Source organism: Lathyrus oleraceus, chromosome 7, assembly GCF_024323335.1.
Source record: "Lathyrus oleraceus cultivar Zhongwan6 chromosome 7, CAAS_Psat_ZW6_1.0, whole genome shotgun sequence".
Lineage (NCBI taxonomy): Eukaryota > Viridiplantae > Streptophyta > Magnoliopsida > Fabales > Fabaceae > Lathyrus > Lathyrus oleraceus.
The window spans coordinates 301,172,111-301,195,526 of record NC_066585.1 but is presented as its reverse complement, the minus strand read 5'-3'; the positions used below and the strand labels follow the sequence as shown (position 1 = coordinate 301,195,526).

Here is a 23,416-nt window from a genome sequence, read left to right as displayed (position 1 = left end):
CGGGAAGGCAAATACCCCATAAACCATCTGAACAGCATTTGAGCACAACATCGGATCAGACCACCACGCCGCTTCTCATTCCTGTTATGAACCTAATAATAGACATCTCCGATCAGAGTAGGAATAGGGTTCCTCTGCAAAAATAATCTGATGGCATTATGGTCGACAAAGCTCTTCTGATTTGGAAACAGAATGATCCCATAAACGCTCACAGCAATCAAAGCACAGACCGTCTTCCAATTACCCATAGTAGCATGTTCCTTGGCATTAGCTTCCAAGAAACTCAAATGAAATCCAGGTAATTTTCCTTTCTCCTTCAAACCCTCCTTGGTCATCTCCGGACTCAAATAAAGAGCACGAGAAATCCCAAGGACATCAGGCTCTCTCCTAATAGCGCAGAAAGGAATCTGATCGCAGATCTGAATACCCAGGATGCTAGCATAATCTTCCATCAGAGGTCCCAACAAATAGTCTGGAAACACAAAACATCTCAAACCCGGGTCATAGAACTGGAGAAGAGTATGAATGGCGCTTCTGTCACTGTTAGTGAGTCTGAAAACTGTCTTCAAAATACCACCGTATGCCTATCTAAACATCCCCACATGGTCGGGCGTAATCAGGGCTATCATATCTCTCAACTCGTCAATCTCTGGGATGAAGAAACTGTAGGCAACATCATCTTTCAAACCGGGCCTCATATCTGAGCAGAAAGTCTCTCAACCAGGATCTCGATCAAAATGTCCCTGCATATGGATAAACATGTGTTAGATGCAGGTAAATGCAATATGTAATGATGCTGATGAATGAATGCAATGCATTGCCATCCTCCAAGTCATCTGATCATCTGTTGCACTGAATCACAGCCCTGACTTCTGAACCGATCACAACCATCTGAGGGAATATGTAACCACCAATCCACCTCAAGGGTTCCGAAATAAACGGAAGATACATCACCATCATCACCAGACAATCTCTGAGCAGATAACCTCAATCCTCTGAATCGGCCCGGGGAATCCTGAAATAAACGGATCCCCACTGATAAATAACTCGGACAACACTTCGGCGTCTCAGAAACAAAGGTCCATAAATCCGACTTATAAATATGACTCTGATCAACGGAACCAAAAGTCACCATCAAAGTCACCATCTGAACATGCATCTGTAAGAATCACCCTCCCCTCACAGGTAAATTCTAATCAGGTCATCCTAAGGCGGATAATAGTCTCGACAATCAGGCAGAGATACTCAATGGGTTTGCCCTTTCGGGTGTGCCATTGTAGCTCTCCTGAGATCGTCTAAACCAAAGATCCGGGAAATGATCGGTCACCGAAGTCAATAGTTCAGATGAAGTGACACAACCAAAGTGGATACTCCACAAAGGAAGGGCACTATCAAATGAACCTCGTCCGGCTTGTGGTATGTCACGTTACAACAATATGCTGATAAAGCAAATGAGGAACATGAGACCACACTAATCCTAGGTGTATACTCGGGCCTGGGTTTTAGCCCCACTCATAACACCCACCCCAAAACAGAGGAACCACCTGCACAGAGGACGGCAACATGATAGTATGATGCATGCAGACATTAATGCAAATATATACACAGTCAGAATAATAAATGCAATAAATAGCACAAGCAACCTAAACTATCCTAGAATGCTAGGAGAGACTCGCTTAGGGAAGATGGACCAGCACAGGTCAACATCTAGTTTCCCCAGCAGAGTCGCCAGCTGTCGCATCAGCGAAAAACAATCGGCGGGCTGAAACAAAAACAACACAGAGCCGCCACCGTGCGTTATTTATCCCAAAAGAGGGAAAGGAAACGCTCAGAGTAAACCTGGGAAAAGCAAGGTCTCGCGACCAAAGAGAAAGGGTACGGGAGTCGGTTACGCAAGGGGAAGGTATTAGCACCCCTCACGTCCGTCGTACTCGACGGGATCCACGCTCTAAAAGAAAGAAAAGGTTGCTAAACAAACATCACACACACACACCGAAGACAACACAGGTGGGGTTAAGAGGAAGAGAGCTCGCTAGGACATCACGTCCTATGCCTACGTATCTCGTCTGGAACAAGAATCAGAGCTGCCGTAGTTCGGCTCACGCACGCCAAACAAGACTCACACAAACACGGGCAAACATGGAACCCGAACGCCAATCGATGGACTTACATCGGCTTCCGAACCAAACAAACACAATCAGGATACGGACAGCCAATCGCTGGGCTTACATCCATATCCTGACACACAAGAAGAAACAAACAACAAGCTACTAGGGAGTCGGGAACTCGAGCCTAGCAGCTGTCAAGCAAACACACACAAAAGGAAAAAGGGTGGCCGGAGAGACCTCGCACGGTCTCCTGCCTACGTACCTCATCTGGTATGAGGATCAGGGCGACGTAGTTCCCCTGAACGGGAAAGAAATTCTAACCAGATGCAAAGGGAGACACACTACTAGGGAGCTATACTCGAGCCTAGTGTTATCATGCATCATTGCCCTATGTTATGGTTTCTATCTATTTGCACCACAGCAAGCTAATCCTAACCAGGAAAAACAAGCATGCAATCATCAATCAAAATAAAAGCAAACATTCACATAGCACACACTATATCCAGTCAAGTGAGGCTCAAACAAGGGTGGACTGCCGAGGCAAGTCAACTGTACAGGGTAGTGTTCGCTCTTAACCCTGACATTGAGAGTCAGGGTGAAGCAGATGAAAGGTGAGTGAAGATTAGACTTCACAGCTCTTATCCCTGGCCAGGGAGAGCTTCAGACAAAGGAGCATGGGTCCATAATGGAGGAACCCTTCTACACTCAAGACTCTGACTCGACTGTACAAATGTACAAGATCTTGGGTTAATGTCCCAATGCGTCAACACAGTGGTGTGAGTAGAGGGACGACTCAACAGAATAGCGGGGGATAGATTGCATATCCCTTGGGTTCCGCCAATTGCCTCATAGAGGTCTTTACCTGCTTGGGGACAAAATTAAACAATCACAAACATAGCCTCTTAAGGAGGACTTCAGACAGTTGCCTGGCTAAATAACAAGCCAGGTCTTCCAGACTACATGGAGACAAGAGAGTCTACCTCAACTGGTTTATACAACCAAGCAGCAGCACAACAAGTTCTTAAAGAACTAAAGCGACTATGGTACCTTGTGAATGAAGCAGATGAGAATTTGTGTGTTTTTGGCTCCAAGAAGGTGAAACAGATGGAGATCCTTGCTATGGAAGGTGATTGCAACACGTGCTTTAGCTCAAAGATGCTTCAGGTGCAAGAACCATGGAATTGCCATTGTTGTGCAAGCTTTGGACAGTCCAAGTTCTTGAAGCTTTTGGTACGGATTCAGCAAAACAGTTCTTCCTCAAGGTATATGGAGCATGGATCCACGAAGAATGAACAAGATTGATGAAGATTTGGATCAGAATTGTGAAAAATGTGTGATGAAGTTTTGAAGAATTTGAGAGGTTTTGATGAAAAAGTTTGTTGCAATCTTGGAGAATGTGATTGTGATTACCAATTCTGTTATAATTAAGGTTATATACCAAGCTTAATCCACCTTGCTAATCACAATTAGCAAGTCCAAGTGAATTAGTGTTAATGTGGTTTTAAGTGAAAGTCCAAAAATGACCTTTTCAAATTGGCAATGTAACATTACCATGACAGTTCCAACAAGTCATATTTGCTATTTGGAGTGTGTTGGAAGTGGTTTCATATGCATAGGCCTTGTAAATCTCAAATTCACATGTTCACACCAAAAATTCAAAAGAAGTCACTTAAAAAATGACTTTTTGCCTTGACCATTTTTGATGAATTTTGATTATGCATCATGAAAGTACATGTGAAATGGGGTATGCTCAAAGAAAGATCAACCAAATTGGCCATTCCATGTGAAAGTTATGCCACTTTGAATTTAGGCATTTTTGGAAAATGATTGGACCATAACTTGTCAACCATATATGAGAAATTCAAGTTCTTGGACTTTTTGGAAAGGTGAGAGCAAGATCTACAACTTTCATGTTTAACAAAATTTCATTTGAAGCATTTTTGGACATGTAATTTTGTGGTGAAAAACTTTCCATTTTTGGAAACTTTCATTACAAAGTCACTTTCTATCTTTGGCAACTTTTCTCCTGATTTTATTTTCTTCATTCTTGATGTTTGAAATGTCAAATGAAACTTGTTCAGACATGAATGAAGTGTATCCAACTCTCTCCCACCTCCAAATCCATAAATTCTGGCACAGTTGACCACAATTGACTTTTCTGATTGATAGATGAATTTGGCTGTGCACTGATCAAGTTGAGCCTCAAACTTCTGATGAAATGGCTCAATGATGAAACCCTAGCTCCCATAAGCTCAACATAATCACATGATGATCCCCATATCCATTGTAGACCCCATCTCCTTGCCATGCCCTGATTGGCCCAATGCAACTGATTAGGGTTGACCAGTGGTCAAAACCCTAATCTCAAGGTGTCTGATCAAGCACTTGAATCTTTTGGATGATATCAAGACCATGATGATGATGATGTATCATTGCAACCAAGATCAAGACCAATCTCTTTGAGAATCATAAAACCCTAATTTGTAGCCCAATCCTCAGATGGTTAGTGATCAGTCCATAAACCCTCAGGCTTGAATTTCAACCTCTTATCTTCTGATCAAGACCTAGGAGGATGACTTGCTTAATATATCCACATGATATGCAACATGCTAATGACTAATGACCTAAGAAATGCAATGTAATATGTTAAGCTAGTCCCAAGAGAGGAGGACAATTTTTGAGGTGTTACACCTAGTGTGTTGAATTGTGTTAGTGTCGAAGTGTCGAAGTATGTTGTTTCACATAGGATTTCGACTTAGATCTATTTTAGTAGTGTTAGCTATTTTGGACTTTTATAGTTTTGGGCTTTGCCTTGAGGTCCAAGTTAACCTAAATTTATAAATAGAGTAAGTAACTCTTATTTTTCTAATGAACTGAATAGAGAACTCATAACATTGTAATTCACAGTATTTTGCGGTTGCAAAGTGAATAAGAAGTTTTTCACAGTTTGTGGGCAGAGAGAATTTCTGCAGAATTTTATTAGTTTTATCCTTCATCGTTCTTTACACTCTTTCTTGCTCAATTGTTCTTCTCTTTTCAGTACTATTGTGTGGGTAATAACAATCTTGTTCTTTAAGATTGATTGAAATTCTCCATCGATTTTGGGGGATTTCCAACAATTTGTCACCTCTAATCAAAATTATAAATACTAAGACTCATGGATAAGGACAACTAAGTATGACAACGAGACAAGACGGAGCAGATTTAAACTCACACACAAAATATTAAAATCTGAATCATTTAACATTTAGAAGAAATAATAAATAAGATTCATGTACACGGGGGTAAGAACAACTCGACATGACAACGAGACAAAGTGGGTGCGGATTTAAGTATTATCAACTTTGTCCTTACCCCCAAACTCATATGAAAGTAATAATTGATCATTTACTCTCGTTCCAAAAAAAAAAATTACCCATAATTAGAATTCGAATTTTCTCCACATTCGTCGTCACGTATTCAAATTATTTTTGCCATACCTAACAACAACACTATCTTTGTGTCTTGAGATACTATTGACGACACATAGGATAAGAATAGGCATGACAATCTATATTAACCTACCCATTATAGAAAATCCATCAAAATATCCACAAAAACCAGTTCATACATAAGCTTGGTATGGTCCCAATGGTATAAATTGACAAGTTGTTAATCCATCCACATGAAAGTGAAACGCTGATTCAGCCATATCATGATGTCGGCAATAACATGTTCAATTGTACTCTGTTTTTCCCATGACCACCACATGCAATTGGCGCTATAAATTTCTTTTAATATGTTTTTAGAAAATATTTTGCCCAAAGCGTTAGGAAAGTAGCTTTCAATGATAAAATGTTTTTTTAGTTCTAACAAAGTCTCTGAATCTTAACTCATACATTTTTGTTTTAAAATGCTAATCCCTTAATAAAAGTGTATGAAAGAAACACATATAGAACTAATGTAATGGTGTGTAGAATTTGTACATTATCAATTAATTATGAATTTTCACATCAATAAAAATATTAATTTTAATAACTTTAAGAATTATAAATAAATTATCCAAAATTAATTGACATAATAATATTATATGCATAAAAAGCTCAACTCAAATATAAGACTCCATAGAAAAAATGACAGGAATTAAGAGAGTTGATAGAAATAATAAATTTGTTAATTATTTTTATAATTTTGCAAATTCATTCTTTGGATAGAGAATCATTTAATGTTTGTATAATTTGATGCTAAGGGTAGAAAAAAGATGCAATTTTATGAGGGGGTGAAGAAGTTTTGATCATCAAAATTTATGAAATAATTGTTCTTCAATGACTTCAATGTCCTACAAAATCTTTCCTTAAAACTCTTTAGTCGTCACTTTATCTCTAAAATTCAAAATTCTTGAAAAAATAGTCAAAAGACATTTAAATAGAAAAAAGTCTGTTAGTCAAAAAGTACTCATCATGCTGCGACAAGTTAGTATTGCATTGAGATGCAAACCTCATTGCGCCACGATGGGATGCATCGCATGCCTGATAATTCCAGTGGCAAATCACACGCGTATCTTCCTTTTTCTTCAAAAATTTCAGTAAGTATTTATTTCTTCCTTTACTTAGAATTTTGTTTACTTCCTCGCCCTTTGACTTTGCTTTTGAGCAATATTTATTCGAATTCATCCGAATTTCCTAATAAAAATCACGTAATGACGACTGATATCATGTCAATCCCAAGTTTCCACTTAATATTATTCTAGAACTTGTCTCACATCTTTGCTAAATGAATTTGTTTAATGCATAAACCACCAATGTCTTTAGGCATACAACAAATCTCTCAACCGACCAAATTAGCTTCGTGGATTGTCTACGTGTCTCTCCAGATAAACCTGTTTTTTAAGTTTTTCTAACTCATTACAAATAATTAGAAAAATCTTAGCACTTACTATTTAATATTCAAACGCATTTGCATCAGCTATCTAATATTCAAAATTTATTTATAGAACTTCTACTATACATAATAATAATAATAATAATAATAATAATAATAATAATAATAATATTATTATTATTATTATTATTATTATTATTATTATTATTATTTATTATTATTATTATATCATTTGTTTGTTTTACTCATTTACAAAAATTACATTTTTTAATCTTGAAAGTCTTTTAAAAATCACTATTTTTAAGTCTATATTCAAATAAAATGTATTTTTTTTTACATTCAATTGTTTTGAAAAGTATCTTTTTTGAAAATTATATACTACAAAATTTGATTTTTTTTTTAAATAACCACCTTTTTCAAAAAAAATCTAAAATAACCAATATTTCAAAAAAAATACCAAAATAACCATGTTTCAAAACAGTTGCGTCAGATGAACTGGCGCATTCATTTTAAATCAAGAGGAGGCGCCAACACCACTGTCGTATGCTTTAAAAGCAATGCATGGTGGCGCCAAGGGTGCTGGCGCATGAATGTGCTTGGGCCCATCACTACGCCAAACAAGACCTTAGACAGCGCTTTTTTTAGCCTTAGACAGCGCTTTAAAGCGCTGTCTAAACCTCCGTTGCTAAAGGTTTAGACAGCGCTTTTTTAAATCTTAAAAGCGCTGTCTAAGCCCCCCCCCCTTAGACAGCGCTTTGGCCAAAAGCGCTTTCTAAGACCCTCCTATTTTAATTTTTTTAGGTATACCTTAGACAGCGCTTTTGGCCAAAGCGCTGTCTAAGGGGGGGGCTTAGACAGCGCTTTTCAAAAAGCGCTGTCTAAGCCCCCCTATTTTAATTTTTTTAGGTATACCTTAGACAGCGCTTTAGGCAAAAGCGCTGTCTAAGGGGGGGGCTTAGACAGCGCTTTTCAAAAAGCGCTGTCTAAGCTAAAGTTCATACCACCCTGCAAACTAACAGGAAAGGCCAGGACAAAAGTTCATACCACCCTGCAAACTATAACAGAAGTTCTTAATTCATTCCAGAAACTGTATAGACCAATTGTCATAACAACATACCATTATACAAGTCCACGATAACATTATATTCATAATTCACAAAACTAACCAATATAACAAAACAAAGCCAAATTAAGTTACACATCCATTCAAGTCCAAATTGAAACTAACATTTTGATTTGTAACTAACCATTGCATTTCATATAAGTTTAGCATTAATTTCATGAGCATTGTAACAGATTTTGAAGGATATATAAACGAAAAATATATATTAATATGTAAAATCTTTGTGACATCAGGAAAGCTTTGATGCTTCCGTTGTAAAAATGAAGCACTTTAAGATAGCAATCGAACAGGTTCAGCCAACAGAAGTTCAGTCCTACCAAAAGCTATCAGAAAAATTTCAAAGGGCCGTGTTCTCTCCTGTGATATAAATGGTTAATCTAATCACATCCACTTGCAACACATTTGGTAAATATTTCCTATTCCACCATGCATGTTTACTATAATCTTATTTTGGAGTCTATAAGGGGGAGTTAGAAATTGAACGTGTTTGTTGATTTCACCTGAAACAATATGGTGTAGAATGTAGAAACATAAATTATTTTATTTATATTTTAAGTTGTTTTTAGAAGAAATGAAAATATCTTGATATTATTATGTAGATTCTTATATTTCTTAGTTGTTATCATGAGATGTTTCTCTATTTAGTTAATATTTGGAGTACTAGTATAATATCATGAGTTTCATTTGAGCATTATCGAAGATAACTGTTTTTTATTTTAGTTTTTTTTTTAAATTGCAAATATCTTACCTGCTCCTACTTGACCAGCATCAGCCTCTTAAAAAAGAGCAATATCCAAATTTTGGAAAGGTGTATAAGTGTCAAAAACAAGAACAAGTAGAAGAGTGAAGTTCACCTGTTCATTGATCATTCATCTTATTTTTAAAAACTGAATTGGAATCTGACGCTGAAATATAGACTGCTAATTTGCTACGGTAGTAATTAAATTTAAATGAAACCAAAATAAAATCTAACTTCCAGTTCATAAATGAGTAAATGATGAAATTAATTCTTAAAATTGTTAACATGGTTATTTTAATCTCTGGATTTTATGAATAGACAAATATGTTTTCGAGTTTGTAACAAGTTAAATGCTTTAATTCTCAGTTTATATAACTGAATCTAACATAATCATGTAATACCGTCACTAACCCTACTTCAAGTTATTAACATGGTTTTCTAAACAACTCACAATTCAAACCATTCAAACAGCTTTTTAACAACATAGCAGTATGTTATAACCATCGTAAACGACATTTTAATCGAGTTTTACTAAGTATCGGTGGCAAAATTCTCAATTAACTTCAAATTCATTGTGATGAAAGAATCACTAAAAAAAAGTATATTTGATTGATATTTTTATTTAAAATAGTGGTTGCATTAACCAGCTTAATTGGTTATTGCAGTGAAACCTGACTTTCACCTAAAACATCAACAAATAGCAGTCATCTTAATTACAAATTTAGAAGTAGGTCATTCAAGGAATATGTGATTAAGAAATTCAGAATTAGCAAAAACATGATGTGGACATTAGGGGAGAGTGCTCGGTGAGGACTTCGTAGTTGAATCATATCATAGTATTAAGCTAAAGCACAATATGTTAACATTGGATGTGTCACAGCTTTCAAAGAGGACTTTCTGGAATGAATGTTCTCTGCATGACTAAACACCAGCAGAACAATCCAGAATCCCACATTCTTCTGTTCCCCCAAAACATCCTTAAATTAGTGAGGAAGTATAGGACCATAGCCCTATGAGATTAATTTGCATAGGTTATTGAATCATTTTTCCAATTCATCATTTTGGCTAACCCATATTGTTTCTAAATTACACAATGCCATGGTGAAAAAGGAAGATTACCTTCTTAACTTATCAAATACCGCGCTATGAGAAAACAGTTCATCCAATCGTCAAAATCCGAGTCTTCTTTTTCTTCTGGGTAAGGCTAGACGAGCCACTGTACCATGTGGTATACGTGTAAATCATGGCCAGTAACGAGTTTTTATGTTATGAACTTAGAGTACGAACCGGTCTCGATGAGCGTTGCTATCTCCTTCAAATCTACGAAACACAATTCCAAAATCCACAAATTTAAACAAGAAAATTGTTGAAATGATTTAACAGAGATTTGAAATCGGTACAGTGGTAGTTAGATGGAGATTCTTACGCTGCAAAGTAGATGGAATCGGTGGAGAAACGGATTTGGAAGGAGTTGAACGATCTTTCATCTCAAGATCTTGAGTCATTTTGAACGAAATTGAGCGAAATTGGGAGAATCTGATAAAAAAACCCTAACAAGTGAAGAAATACCAAAGATGAAGCAACGTGGTCACAGACTCGCGAAGCTTTTTCTGAAGCTGAAACTTTGATCAATTCCATGCCTTTCCAAAAGCGCTTTCTAAACCCCCCTTAGACAGCGCTTTTGGTTTTAATTTTTTTTTTAATTGAAAGACTTTAGACAGCGCTTTATCAAAAGCGCTGACTAAGGTCTATATTTAAAAGCGCTTTCTAAAAGCGCTGTCTAAGGGGGGGTCTTAGACAGCGCTTTTAGAAAGCGCTGTCTAAGACCCCCCCTTAGACAGCGCTTTCATCATTTTTTTGGAACATTTTCCGTGTTTTATTTTAATTTTAACCTTAGACAGCGCTTTCTTTTAAAAGCGCTGTCTAAGATGCGCTGTTAAAAGTCATTTTTGGCGTAGTGCATGCTTCTGGCGCATACATGTGTTGACATGTGTGGCGCCTAGCCCTTTGGCACATGCATTTTCATACTTCTTCTATAAATAGGTCACCCTTCATCCATATTTTTCACGCAACTTTTATCCTACAACCACATTTTCTTTCATTCAACTTCAAATTTTTGAGTTTTAACCATGTCTGAATACATTCACAAGCGAAATGTCGATTTAATCTTTTTCGCCATTGGGTCTCTGATAAAGATTCGACTTTGGAATATAGATTCGTTTGAACGTATTAATCGGACGTTGAACAGTTGGTTAGATGGAGAAATTGGAGACGGTGAAAGGATTAGAATAATCCAATGGCTTATGTCCGTCCACGTTCAACCAAAATGGAGAAGTGCGTGAATGGGTGGATATTAAGACTGACAGAGACGTTAATAGAATGATGCATTATATGTTCAAAATTGTTTTGATGGTTGTAATCGCTTAGTTATTGTAATGGTATTTTAATTGTTTGCGTTATTGTTTATGTAATGGTATTTCCTCACAAACTTATAATATGAAATAAATCTAGTTTTTTATATATTACAACAGAGGTACATGTGAATTTATCTTGTTGTGCTCGTTCCAACACTAGGACAGCTAGTACGATTGTGACTTGGCTGACGGCGTGAATTACATAATCTAACCATTTTGTTCGCCGTATCCATTTCAGTTCAAATACGGGTGTTGTTTGGGCGATCATTTTTCTTCCTTCGCATAACTTCGTTGTGCTAGAAAATGTCCCCTTGATATTCTGGTCAGTAATCCTCTTTTTCCACTACGGAAAAACTAATTTTATAAACATTTGATAGGCTGGTGACTTTATAAACGTCAGATAATAAGTAGGATGAATCCCTTCGAACCTTTGAACATGCCGCAATGACATGGGAGCAGGGCGTACGAAAGGCTTGGAACTTTCCGCAGTCGCACCAACCTCTATCTAGTTCGACTCTGTATTGTCTCATCGGCATGCCCTCATTGTGATCATGGACTCGGCAACATTATACCAACCTTTAGTACGGTCAAACACCGTGACCACATGTGTGTTTGCTTTGGCAGCTTCTGTCTAATGAATTTCATTGAAGCATCACTATACAACTGCTCATATACAACACTAAACTCCATTTGGAACGTCTGGTCTCAAACAACGCCCCTAGCCTGAAATATGTTTCCTGCACCAAAGAGGTTATAGGTAGGTTTTGGATGCCTTTGAAGAGAGAGTTCATTGATTTCACAAGATTTGTTGTCATGTGGCCCCAACGTTGACCATTGTCGTATGCCCTACTCCACTTCTCCAATGGAATAGTGTTGATCAACCGTATTGCATCTGCGTTTGACAATCTTATTTCTTTGCGGTAGTGTTTGAAAGAAAGTTCTAATAATGCGTAACCTGCATTGACAACCTTCTTCCGCAATGTTTTGTCTTTGATCTCCCGCATAAAATTCTGAGCAATATGTCTAATACATAAGACATGTGTCGAAGGAGGATCTTGCCAACCATTATCAATGTTATTATATGCACTAATGATTGAAAGGTGTATGTCGGAGATCAAACATAAGTTAGGTTGAGGTGCAACGTGCAATCGGAGATTTCTTAGGAAAAAACTTCATCCCTCAGCAGTCTCCCCTTCAACATGGGCAAATGCGATTGGAAAAATGTTGATGTTGCCATCTTGTGCCACTGTCATCAGTAACGTTCCTTTGTATTTCACGTGCAACCATTTACCATCAATTTGTATAATAGGTTTACAAAAATAAAAACCTTTAATGCATGGTTGATACGCCCAGAAGAGCCGGTGGAATATTCGATTTCCAATAACACACGTTCCGTCTGGTGTATACGCGGACAATGTTTCCAACTTGACAATAGTCCCTAGAGCATATTGTTTAAGAGTCAATAGGTATTTTGGAAGTTGTTTGTAAGACTCCTCCCAATTTCCATACACTTTTTCAACAGCATTTGTCCTAGCTATCCAAGCCTTCCTATATGATGAAGTGTAGTGGTATTGTGCTACAATATGCGAGATTATTGTACTCACCTTTAACGACAGATTGTCGCCAATGACAGACAAAATTTCATCACATATTAACTGAGAGCTAAGTTTTTGATGGTCTTGCATTGGGTTTGTGAGCATGCATGTGTGAACTGGTCCCATGGATCCAATCTCCCAAGAATCACTCCTCTTCCGGTACAAAGCTGACAACCTGAAAAGGCAGTGCTCATTTGGACAATAAATTTTGTACCTCAATGCATTAGTCCTATCAACTCTGAAATCAACTGATAGTTCCATATGAAACTTTTTAATAGCTTGTACACAATCTTCTTTTGTGCGAAATGTGTCTCCTTGTTTCAAAGATCCTTGCATTTGCACATAAGGATTGTACCATATATCTGATGAAGGTTCATCGGAACCCAAATTCAAGCTTATCATGTCTTGAGGTGGACAATATACATGACTAGATGGTAATGGCTCCTCTTTTTCATCATCGTTCACCATTGAATCAACCAAAATCTCATCTTCTTCTTCGTCGTCATCTACAACATTCACCTTAGCTTGTTCGTCGTCATCAGTTTCATAAAACACTTGTGACTGATCAATGAACTGAGACACTTGTTGTTGTTGTTGTGGTAATATATACAACTCAATATCGTTGTACCCAGATTGTCCGTGACTGACAAACATATGATAAACATCGTCATCATCTTGAATCTTCTTCTGATAAAACTTCACCTGGTTTTCTGCAAACCACACCATATTTTTATAGATGATTTGACCCACAGGACTGCACTACAATTTCTTTTCTATTCTTTGTTTCAAATGTGAAAAATTTGATTGTCAATTTATTGTAAACCGAGTTACCTCTATGTTGCGAAAACAAACATCGAATAATTGATGCTCAGATATTTCATCTTCGGTATGGGCACTCATCATGTAATATGGTGAGGAAGATTTTTTTTTAAATCTAACTTTAGTATTTCTATTGATCTGTATGAGTACTGATGATGAATGCATTGATATGTTATTCACATACAATTAAATAGGGTAAACGTTAAATGCATTGATCACACAATTCATCTGCAAAGACAAGATAATGCAATGAAAAGAATTCATGCAGAGACAAGATAATACAATGCATGCGCCTGGTAGAATCTCTGCACACACAAAGCATTTCACTTCCTTTCGGTAAGTGTACCGTCACACTTGAGGACGTCTACATGTTATTGGGTCTACGTATAGATGGTAAGACCGTGAATGGTAGAGTTAACCAAGACAACTATATCTGCAATGAATTATTGGGTGCCCCTTTGTGTGATGACCAAGCTGAGGGAGAGTCATCCGGTCAAGCTAGGGGGCAAGGTATAAATTTAAAATATCTCAAACAATATTATGCGATTATAATATTGTCCGAAGAATCAACCGAGTACGAAAAAATAATTAAAGCTCGGTGTTATATTATGATTTTATTTGGTAATTTTTTATTTTCAGAAAGTATTGGTAGTACGGTAAATATTATGTATTTACCGTTGTTACGCAACATTAATAAGGTAAACACATATAGTTTTTAGCCCATCTATATAGTGCAATGTGTAAAAATGCTAAAAAAATACTTGTACTTTTTATTCATGTGCGTATTTGCTACAAGCATGTGGTTGGTCAAGAATGTTGTCACTCGCCCTAGTAAACGAGAAGCCATTCATATTCCCGTTTGCAATAAAGTAAGTTTAAAACTTTATCATATAATTAATTAGACTTTATATTACTATTAACTATACATAGTATTTTTCAATTGTTTATGATCTAGGTGGTCAATTAGAGGGATGAACTACAATGAGTGTCTAAAACACGCTATAGTAGTCTATCGCAATCTATTGGATCACATTGGACCAGACGATGTAATACTCATACACAACTCTATTTTAATTTAAACATACTTATCAAATTATTTATCATCTAATCGTGTCGTATTGTTGTACAATTTATCTGGAGGCCATATTTGGGTCTTGATCATCAGGTTAACCATGATGATACTGTAGTTTGGACATCAAAGGCACCAATTATTCGGTTCACTACTATGGAGATGCACCAGAGTGGTCGGGTAAAACTGCAGTTCGGCATGCAGCAACAGATTCCAAAACCTCCGACGTGTTTGGGAGATTCGCATAAAAAAAGAGTCAATGCCCAATGGGATTATTCCGACTGGAGAGACTTCGCAAAAGAGATGTGTCGTCATTGGAGGAATCGATGACAACACATCTTAAATGAATCAGTCATACATGGTGCTAGACCAACTCAACAATATATGGCATGGTTTAGGTCGGTAATAACGCAACAATTTGTGTCTGAGCCACGGTATTTTATTGAGCCACGTCAACTAGCTTCGTCATCATACACCCAACAACAAGTCCCCGTCCAACACCAATGTCAAACCACTCAAACCCAACAACCAACCTCACACCATCACCCTACCACATACACCCAACAACCAAACACCTAACTTCGCAACCCATTCATGCCACCCACCTAACAACCAAACACCCAACCTCGCAATCTATTCATGTCACCCACCCAACCACAAAACCAAGAATCAAACCCCATCCACCAACAACCATCCGCATCAATCACAACCGTCTATAGCCCAGATGATTCATATAGGTCACTCCATCGTAGCCCCCACTAATGACCACCCAAACATCCCATCACTAAAACACCCAACCATTGTTTAACTATAATACACCTCAAGAACCATTGCTTCGTTTCCAAAACGATTCAATGTCCTAATTCGGACAACTATACCGTCCACAATTCACCCAACCACATTGACCCAACTACGACAACATGGGCACCGAACTACATTACGGAAGCGCCGTTGGCCAGAGCCCCCCGGCTATTGGGAACAAATGATGACACATCTATCAAATACCGTTGGAACTTCCGTTGAACCTTCACACCATCCATCATTGGATCAGGTCAGCACACAAAGACCCCAAACACCTTAGGAAAATCGTGGGAGACCTCGAAGACAAACTAACGCACCTGGATGTGGAATAGGGGGACGTTTCGATCGGGTCGGTCATTAAATTTTTGTCAATCTCATATAACTTTTATTATATCATGAATAAATTTTTTTATAATATTCTATTTCATTATTTATTAAATAAACAATAAAAATTAAAAAAGATAATAATATTAAGGTGTATGCGCCAAATGAATTGACACATACACCAATTCTCATGCATATGCGCCAGATGAATTGACACATACACCAATTCCCATGCATATGCCTCATGGTTGCTAGCGGCTCCATGCATTGCTTTTAAAGCCTGCGCCAACACCAATGACGCTTCCTCTTGGTTTAAAATGCAGATGACTAATGCATCTATTTTAAAAGGTGGTTATTTCGATTTTTTTTTGAAAGATTGATTATTTAAAAAAAAATGAAAAAAGTGATTATTTAAAAAAAAATCACAAAATTTGTATTTTTCCTTTCTTTCAAAAGAAGATGGAAATTTTCCATCTTTATATTATGATGAAGCTGAAAGTGATGATATGGCGGGAAACCAAGCCTAATTATTAGCCACAACATAGAGACCTTAATTCTAACCCTAATTCCGGTTCCAATTAGAAATCGAAAAAGTGAAGTTGACCATGGCAGAGGCGGAGGAGCTTCCCAAAAGTATCGTACGCCGCGTGGTGAAGGAAAAGCTATCCACTTGCTCCGACGACGGAGACATTTCCGTTCACAAAGACGCTCTTCTGGCATTCTCCGAAAGTGCCAAAATTTTCATCCACTACCTTTCCGCTACGTAAGTAACCTTTTTCTCCTTCTCTCTGAATCCCTAATTTGCGCTCAATTAAAAAAAAAAACTAATTTGCTGAATTTGAGGTCTGAACCCCCTTTTTCTCTAAGTAGGGTTTACATTTTGAAGGCAATCGGGGAAATTTCGCAAGGGATTTTGGCGATTGATTCGTTGGTGATTTTTAAAAAGGGGAACTTTTTTAGTAGAAAAAATGAACAATGATGGGTGTTGTTTGTATGTGCAGGGCTAATGATATATGTAAGGAGTCAAAGAGGCAAATTATCAATGCTGAAGATGTTTTCAAAGCTCTTGAAGAAACTGAGTTTACTGAATTTATTAGCCCTCTGAAAGATTCTCTTGAAGGTCACTTTAACTTACTTATGATATGAATACGTTTTTAGACTAGCTGAGATTTATATTTTACTTTCTTATGAGTATTAATTTGTTAACTTCCGGTGATGTAAAGTTATGATTCAGTAGATATCTTAAGGCTTACATGGTAAAGTGTTGTCATTTACGTATTTAATAATTATGCTAGTCTTATTTTCACTACAATAGAAGTTCAAAATTTTGTAAAGTATGATTAGGACTAATACTCATTTAGTGGAAAAAGGCTTGTCTATTGTTGATGTTGAAGGTTAATAATTAGGATGTAATTAGGACTAATCCCCGCTTGGTAGGGAAAGGGTTGGATTGTTGTTGATAATTAGGAGTATTCAAAGTGTCCATGAAGTTTTAAACCAGGTCAGATAGTTACTCTGAAGTTTATATTCCTTAGCTAAAAGCCTAAAACTGAGCTTGTTCTATGCTCTGTTGCACCAACTCTAAGCATGGGGAAAAATATGATCTTGCATGTTATTCAGTGCTATGCTGCACTAACAAGCGTGACCAGCTAGTGGATAATATTTGATTTTTAGCTACAAAGAGGGCTGGGAAAATTTCTTGGAGTACGTTTTTGAATCACTTGTGACACTACTTTTTTAGATTTTAAAAGAAATTTATGTTATATCACAGGACCCTTGTATATAATAAGAAAAAGTATGTGTGATTGTTTGGATTTGACTAATGTCTGTACTAACTTGGCATATGGAAGAATCATTTGTTGTGGCTGCGGTATTTGGCAGACCTTAACACTTTCTTTATTGCTTATCAGAGTTTAGGAAGAAGAATGCTGGGAAGAAAGTGACGGTGTCAAAGGGAAAGGGGGATGAGAAGGGAAAGAAAAGAAAGTTGGAAGGTGAGCTGTCTGATAAAGGTGAGCCATTTGAAAAAGGGGATCTGGGTGAGCCATCTGATAAAGGCGATCAGGGTGAACCATCTGATAAAGGCGATCAGGGTGAACCATCTGATAAAGGTGATGATGACCAATGAAATGAAAGGAATGACCGGCAATGACATTAGTCACCAGTCACAACTGAGTCAAGATGTAAAACTTATTTATGATTCATTGTGGCTTGGATGCTGTGTACTTATCAACTATGTACTAATGTCACAAATATAGCTTTCAGCCATGTTTTGTTTGTAAAATGCTAGCCTCCACTAATCCTGAAGGAAGGAGCTTTTAGGAAAGAATATTACATCTTAAATCTTAAATCTTGATGGTTTCATTCTTTCACTATGTGCGGTTCTATTTACAGCCACTACTGCTACTACAAATTTAACTGTGTGCCCTTAGCTTGACAAAAAACCCACTCTCCGATTTAGAAACTCATTTCTTTTCTTTTCTTATATGCAAGAACCTTCATGCATTCTTTGGGCCACACTAAATGATCATGAAGATTTTTTAAGGCCTCATAACGGTCAGTCAATTCTCTTTGCACTTCCTCTAACTTGTCTCACCTTACTCCCAATGGATGATAGTTGGGGGGTTATGCCCATAACTTGTTTCATAAAGTGTTTGTCTTGTAGAAGATTGAGGTGTTGAACCAATATACAATTTTGAAATTAGTGTGGATTTATTGGATATCACAAAACGACCTTCCTAGTATAACATGCCCTATGTATATTCAAATTTGGGTATCATGGTTCCCTTTTCCCTGTCCATTTTTTATTATAGGTGTTTGCTTCTCACCCCTCTTAATCGTTAGAGCATCTTTAATGCAACCCATCTTTGAGTTGTTTTGTGGATTTTATTGTACTACATCATTTTGAAGCAACTCATTCAATTTTAATTTTAAAGTTGCAACTCTAAAAAAATCGTATTAAATCTTATAATTTTATCTTACATATTAACATTTTATTCATATTTATCTTTTTAATATTTGCAATATTACAAAAATTTAAATTACCATAATTTAAAAGCAAAATAATTGTTAAAGTAACATAAAAAAATTATAGAAAAAAATGAAGGAAAACGTTATGACTAATAATTGTGTTTATTATCGTTTAACTGTGGTTTTGCAATCTTGGCATGATAGCCAATGAATTTTCTATATTACCACGTGACTCTAAAAAATCTACGAACTACTACCTTGAAATTTTAGAAATTTATCCTTAGAGCATGAATATCGCATGCCACATCACCATGTCTATACAAAAATTAAAAATATTGTGTTAGAAAACTAATTGAAAAAGTATGCGTTAGTTTGTTTAGGTGATTTTTTCCTTAAATTCAGGATTTTTTTTTAATATATATATATATATATATATATATATATATATATATATATATATATATATATATATATATATATATATATATATATATATATATATATATATATAGATAGATAGATAGATAAATAGATAGAGAGAGATATAGATAGAGAGAGATATAGAGAGAGATATAGATAGAGAGAGAGTCGTCCCAATCAATTTGGAGGCGATTGGGACGATCCTGTTCTATTTTAAAATTAAATATTTAATAGATGAAAACACAATAAATTAAAAAATATATATTTTATTTAATTCTAAATAAAATTAAATATATAAAAATAAAGATGATAAAAAATACTATGTAGAAATTTGATTTATCGAAGTTTAGTTATTCGCATCTTTCTTCTCTTACCATCTTCGATTTATAAAACAAAGTTCATACCATTTAATAAAAGAAAAAAAATTCTTTGAACAATTTCCACAATAGTAATAATGAAGTGTTTTATTTAATAAACAATCAACAATGTAAAATTATAAATTTTCAAATTTATTAATGTAGTGATTCACAATGATACAAAAATATAAATATTTTCAAAATTACATCTCAAAATTTTTCATAGATCTATAAAATGTATTAATAAAAGAAAACAAATTAATTAGGTTAATTGCGATATTAAATTTTAAATAAATTTAAATGTAATTTATTTAGATTATCGACGGTTGGATAAAATATACTTCAATATATTAATAAAAGAAAATATTTATTAAATTAATTATAATATTAAATTAAATTTAAAAACAATGTGGTGGCATTTTTTTATAAAAGTAAAAATACACATAAAATGTAAGAACAAGGAATCAAACTCAGGTTGTATTACTACCAAAATAGTATAGCCACCGCTAGGCTACACTACAATCATATGTTAAAATGGAATTAGTGATATATATTCGTTAGTCTTATATTTATATTGACCATATCGATCAAATTTAGGCCCCTAAAAAGTCGTTAGTCTTATATTTATATTACCGATTTTATTATTTTATTTAATATTTCTTTTATTTTTTTTATTCCTCATGTAATAATTTTATCTTCACTATATAAACCAGCTAATGTTGAGAAAAAAAACAATAATTTTTACCTATTTTTTTCAATATGGTATCAGAGCATTGGGTTAGGGGATACCGTAAAAAAAATTGTTTGCTCCGCTTTCTTACCCGACCCACTTCACATACTCGTTTAGCCTCATATGGCGAATAATAACATGTGGCCTTCCCCATCACAAGCCTACATCGGATCCAACCATGATGAACAACCGCAATGAATGGGTTAAAACTGTTCGATTGGTATTGGATAACAAAGGTAAACTTGTTTTCTTAATATGAGCAATAGCTGAACCGGCAACATGAGACACTCGTTACAAACAATGAAAGTCTGAAAACTCCTTGATTATTGTGTGGATGGTAAGCTCTATGGAAACTGGAATAGGTAATTTGTTAAGGAAACTTACTATGATATTCAAAACTCCACCCAAATTTTTGGTTTAAAATCAAAGTTATGGTATGCGAAACAAGGTGACATGAGTGTAACTGCTTATTATAATGAGATGTTGGCATTGTGGCAAGAGTTGGATCTCTGTTATGATGATAATTTGAGGTGTACAAAAGACAATGTTTTGTTTCACAAGAGGCAAGAAAATGATCGTGTATTCATGTTTCTTGCTTGGATCAATAAAGACCTTGATGAGGTAAGAGGTAGAGTTTTAGAAAAAATACCGTTGTCAACTCTTCGTGAAACTTTTGCAGAAATAAGAAGGGAGGAGGCACAACAAGGAATTATGTTAGGCAAGACACCACGAAGCTCTGAATCTGAAGTCCCAGCTCTGGCTACTAGGAATCTTGACGAGGAAAAAAAGTCAGACAAAGTTCCTTGGTATGATCACTACAAGCGCGAATGACATACACGTGAAACTTGTTGGAAGCTAAAAGTCAAACCTCCTAATTGGAAGAAGAAAGGTGGTCATGCATTTCAGGCTAGTAATTCTGATTAAGGGCAACAATCCTCTCCAACTCAGCTTCCACTCAATACGGAACAACTAGACAGACTGTACAAACTCCTCGAGTCTTCAACCCCTTCTTGCTCTATAGCAACAACAGGTAATTCTGCATTTTTTAGTGTTAGTCATACTTGGATAGTAGATTCAGGTGCCTCTGATCACATGACAGGTGAATCTACTTTATTCTCTTCATATAGTACATGTGTAGGTAATCAAAAAATAAAAATCGCATATGACTCTTTTTCAGCCATTGTAGGTAAAAGGTCTGTTGTGTTGTCTCCGATATTAACTCTTAAAAATGCCCTTCATGTTCCAAACTTATCGTGTAATTTAATGTCCGTCTGTAAATTAGCGCAAGATATAAATTGTCAAACTTTTTTTTTATTTCACTATGTCTCTCAGGCTTTGAACTCTAGGAAGATGATTGGCAGTGCTAAAGAGAGTGGAGGACTCTACTACCTTGACATTGGATCTGCATCACAACTACCTTAAAAAACAATAAATTTCTGCTTTGAGTCTTTTTCTATTTTGAATAATAAATATGACAACATTATATTATGGCATCTAAGATTAGGTCATCCTAGTTTTCGTTACTTAAAATACTTGTTTCCTAAGTTATTTCACTATAAGAACTTTTCTTCGTTTAAATGTGAAGCATGTGAGTTTGCAAAGTCTCATCGTTCCCAATTTTCAATACAGCCTTATAAACCATCAATACCATTTTCTATTATTCACAATGATGTTTGGGGCCATAACTGGACAAGTACACTCTCTCTCAGAAAATGGTTTATCACATTTATAAATGACCATACAAGAGTATGTTGGATGTACTTGTTAAAGCGGAAATTAGATGTTTGTTAGACTGTAAAGAATTTTTTTCAATGGTGCAAAATCAATTTCAAACAAATATCCAAGTTTTTAGAAGTGATAATGACAAAGAATATTTTAACACTATCCTGGATGATTTTTTCCCAAAAAATAAGAGTGTACATTAAAATTCATGTCCTAATACTCCTCAATAAAATAGAGTATCGGAAAGGGAAAATAGACATTTACTAGAGGTTGCTAGAGCTCTAATTTTTTGAATAAAGTACCAAATTATTTGTGGGGAGAAGCTATTTTAACAACTACGTGTGTAATTAACAGATTGTCCTCCAAAATTCTCAATTTTCAAACTCTAATCAATATCTTCAAAGAATGTTTTTCTAGTACACGTGTTTTAACTGATTCGACTTTTAAAATCTTTGGTTGCACAACCTTTGTTCATGAACATAAAAATGTTAGAAAATTTGAGCCACGTGCTATAAAATATGTCTTTATTGGATACTCCCCAATCCAAAAAGGATACAAATGTTTTGATCCAAAAAATAAGAAAATGTTTGTCACTATGCATGTTACATTCTTTGAAAATAAATCTTTTTTTATGATACTCACCTTCAAGGGGGAGATAAACGAAGACTCGTTTCAAATCTAGGACATGAGTTTTTTAAATATCTTATATTTTTCAATATCACAAAATTTTGAGACTTTTATACACCTGCATCAACAGAAAATGGTTATGATTCTTTATCTGATCCTACTCTTGTTATGAGTAAGGAATCTTGTGAATTTGTACATTTTCTCTTATAGAAAAATGAGAATCCTGAAAACGATGATAATGATTATCTAATTGAAATCCACAAAATAATGAGTCACTTCAAGAAAACATATTTGAATTAGGAAACAAGACTTGAAAAGGAAAAGTTTTTGTGAAAAAGCACCATAAAGGAAGGGACGAGTCCACATCTCAACACTGCCATAAATTTGAACCGGGAAATGATCAACCTCCTAACAAAAGGAAATGTAATTTATCTTTGTTTTTTAGAGTCGTATTCTGTATCCTGATATAACAGATCTTGTTGTCATTATAAAACTTGTCAGATCTTGCACTAAACACCACATGTCCAATTTTATATCATATTCAAATTTGTCTTCATCTATGTCTGCGTTTACATTAAAGTTGTCTAGTGTAAAAATTCCAAAAAGTGTACAGGTTGCTCTAGAAATTCCAAAGTGGAAGGAAGTTGTACTTGAGGAGATAAAAGCTCTCGAAAAGAATAAAACTTAGAGTGTTACGTCGCTATCAGATGACAAGAAGACAGTTGGATGCAAATGGGTG

At 35.6% G+C, this 23,416-nt stretch overlaps 1 protein-coding gene across 2 annotated transcripts; it reads left to right on the top strand.

The window, feature by feature from the left end:
* The first annotated feature begins 16,311 nt into the window (after positions 1-16,311).
* On the top strand, positions 16,312-18,224 carry LOC127101638 (DNA polymerase II subunit B4). 2 transcript variants are annotated; one of them, XM_051039098.1, is made up of 4 exons: positions 16,312-16,615; positions 16,854-16,972; positions 17,763-17,873; positions 17,928-18,224. In XM_051039098.1, the coding sequence occupies exons 1-4, from the start codon at positions 16,458-16,460 to the stop codon at positions 17,978-17,980; spliced, it is 441 nt and encodes a 146-aa protein (XP_050895055.1). In that variant the 5' UTR covers positions 16,312-16,457; the 3' UTR covers positions 17,981-18,224. The 2 variants fall into 2 exon arrangements, with proteins under 2 accessions (XP_050895055.1, XP_050895054.1); XM_051039097.1 differs by having other exon boundaries at positions 16,316-16,615; positions 17,763-18,224.
* Positions 18,225-23,416: the final 5,192 nt, after the last annotated feature.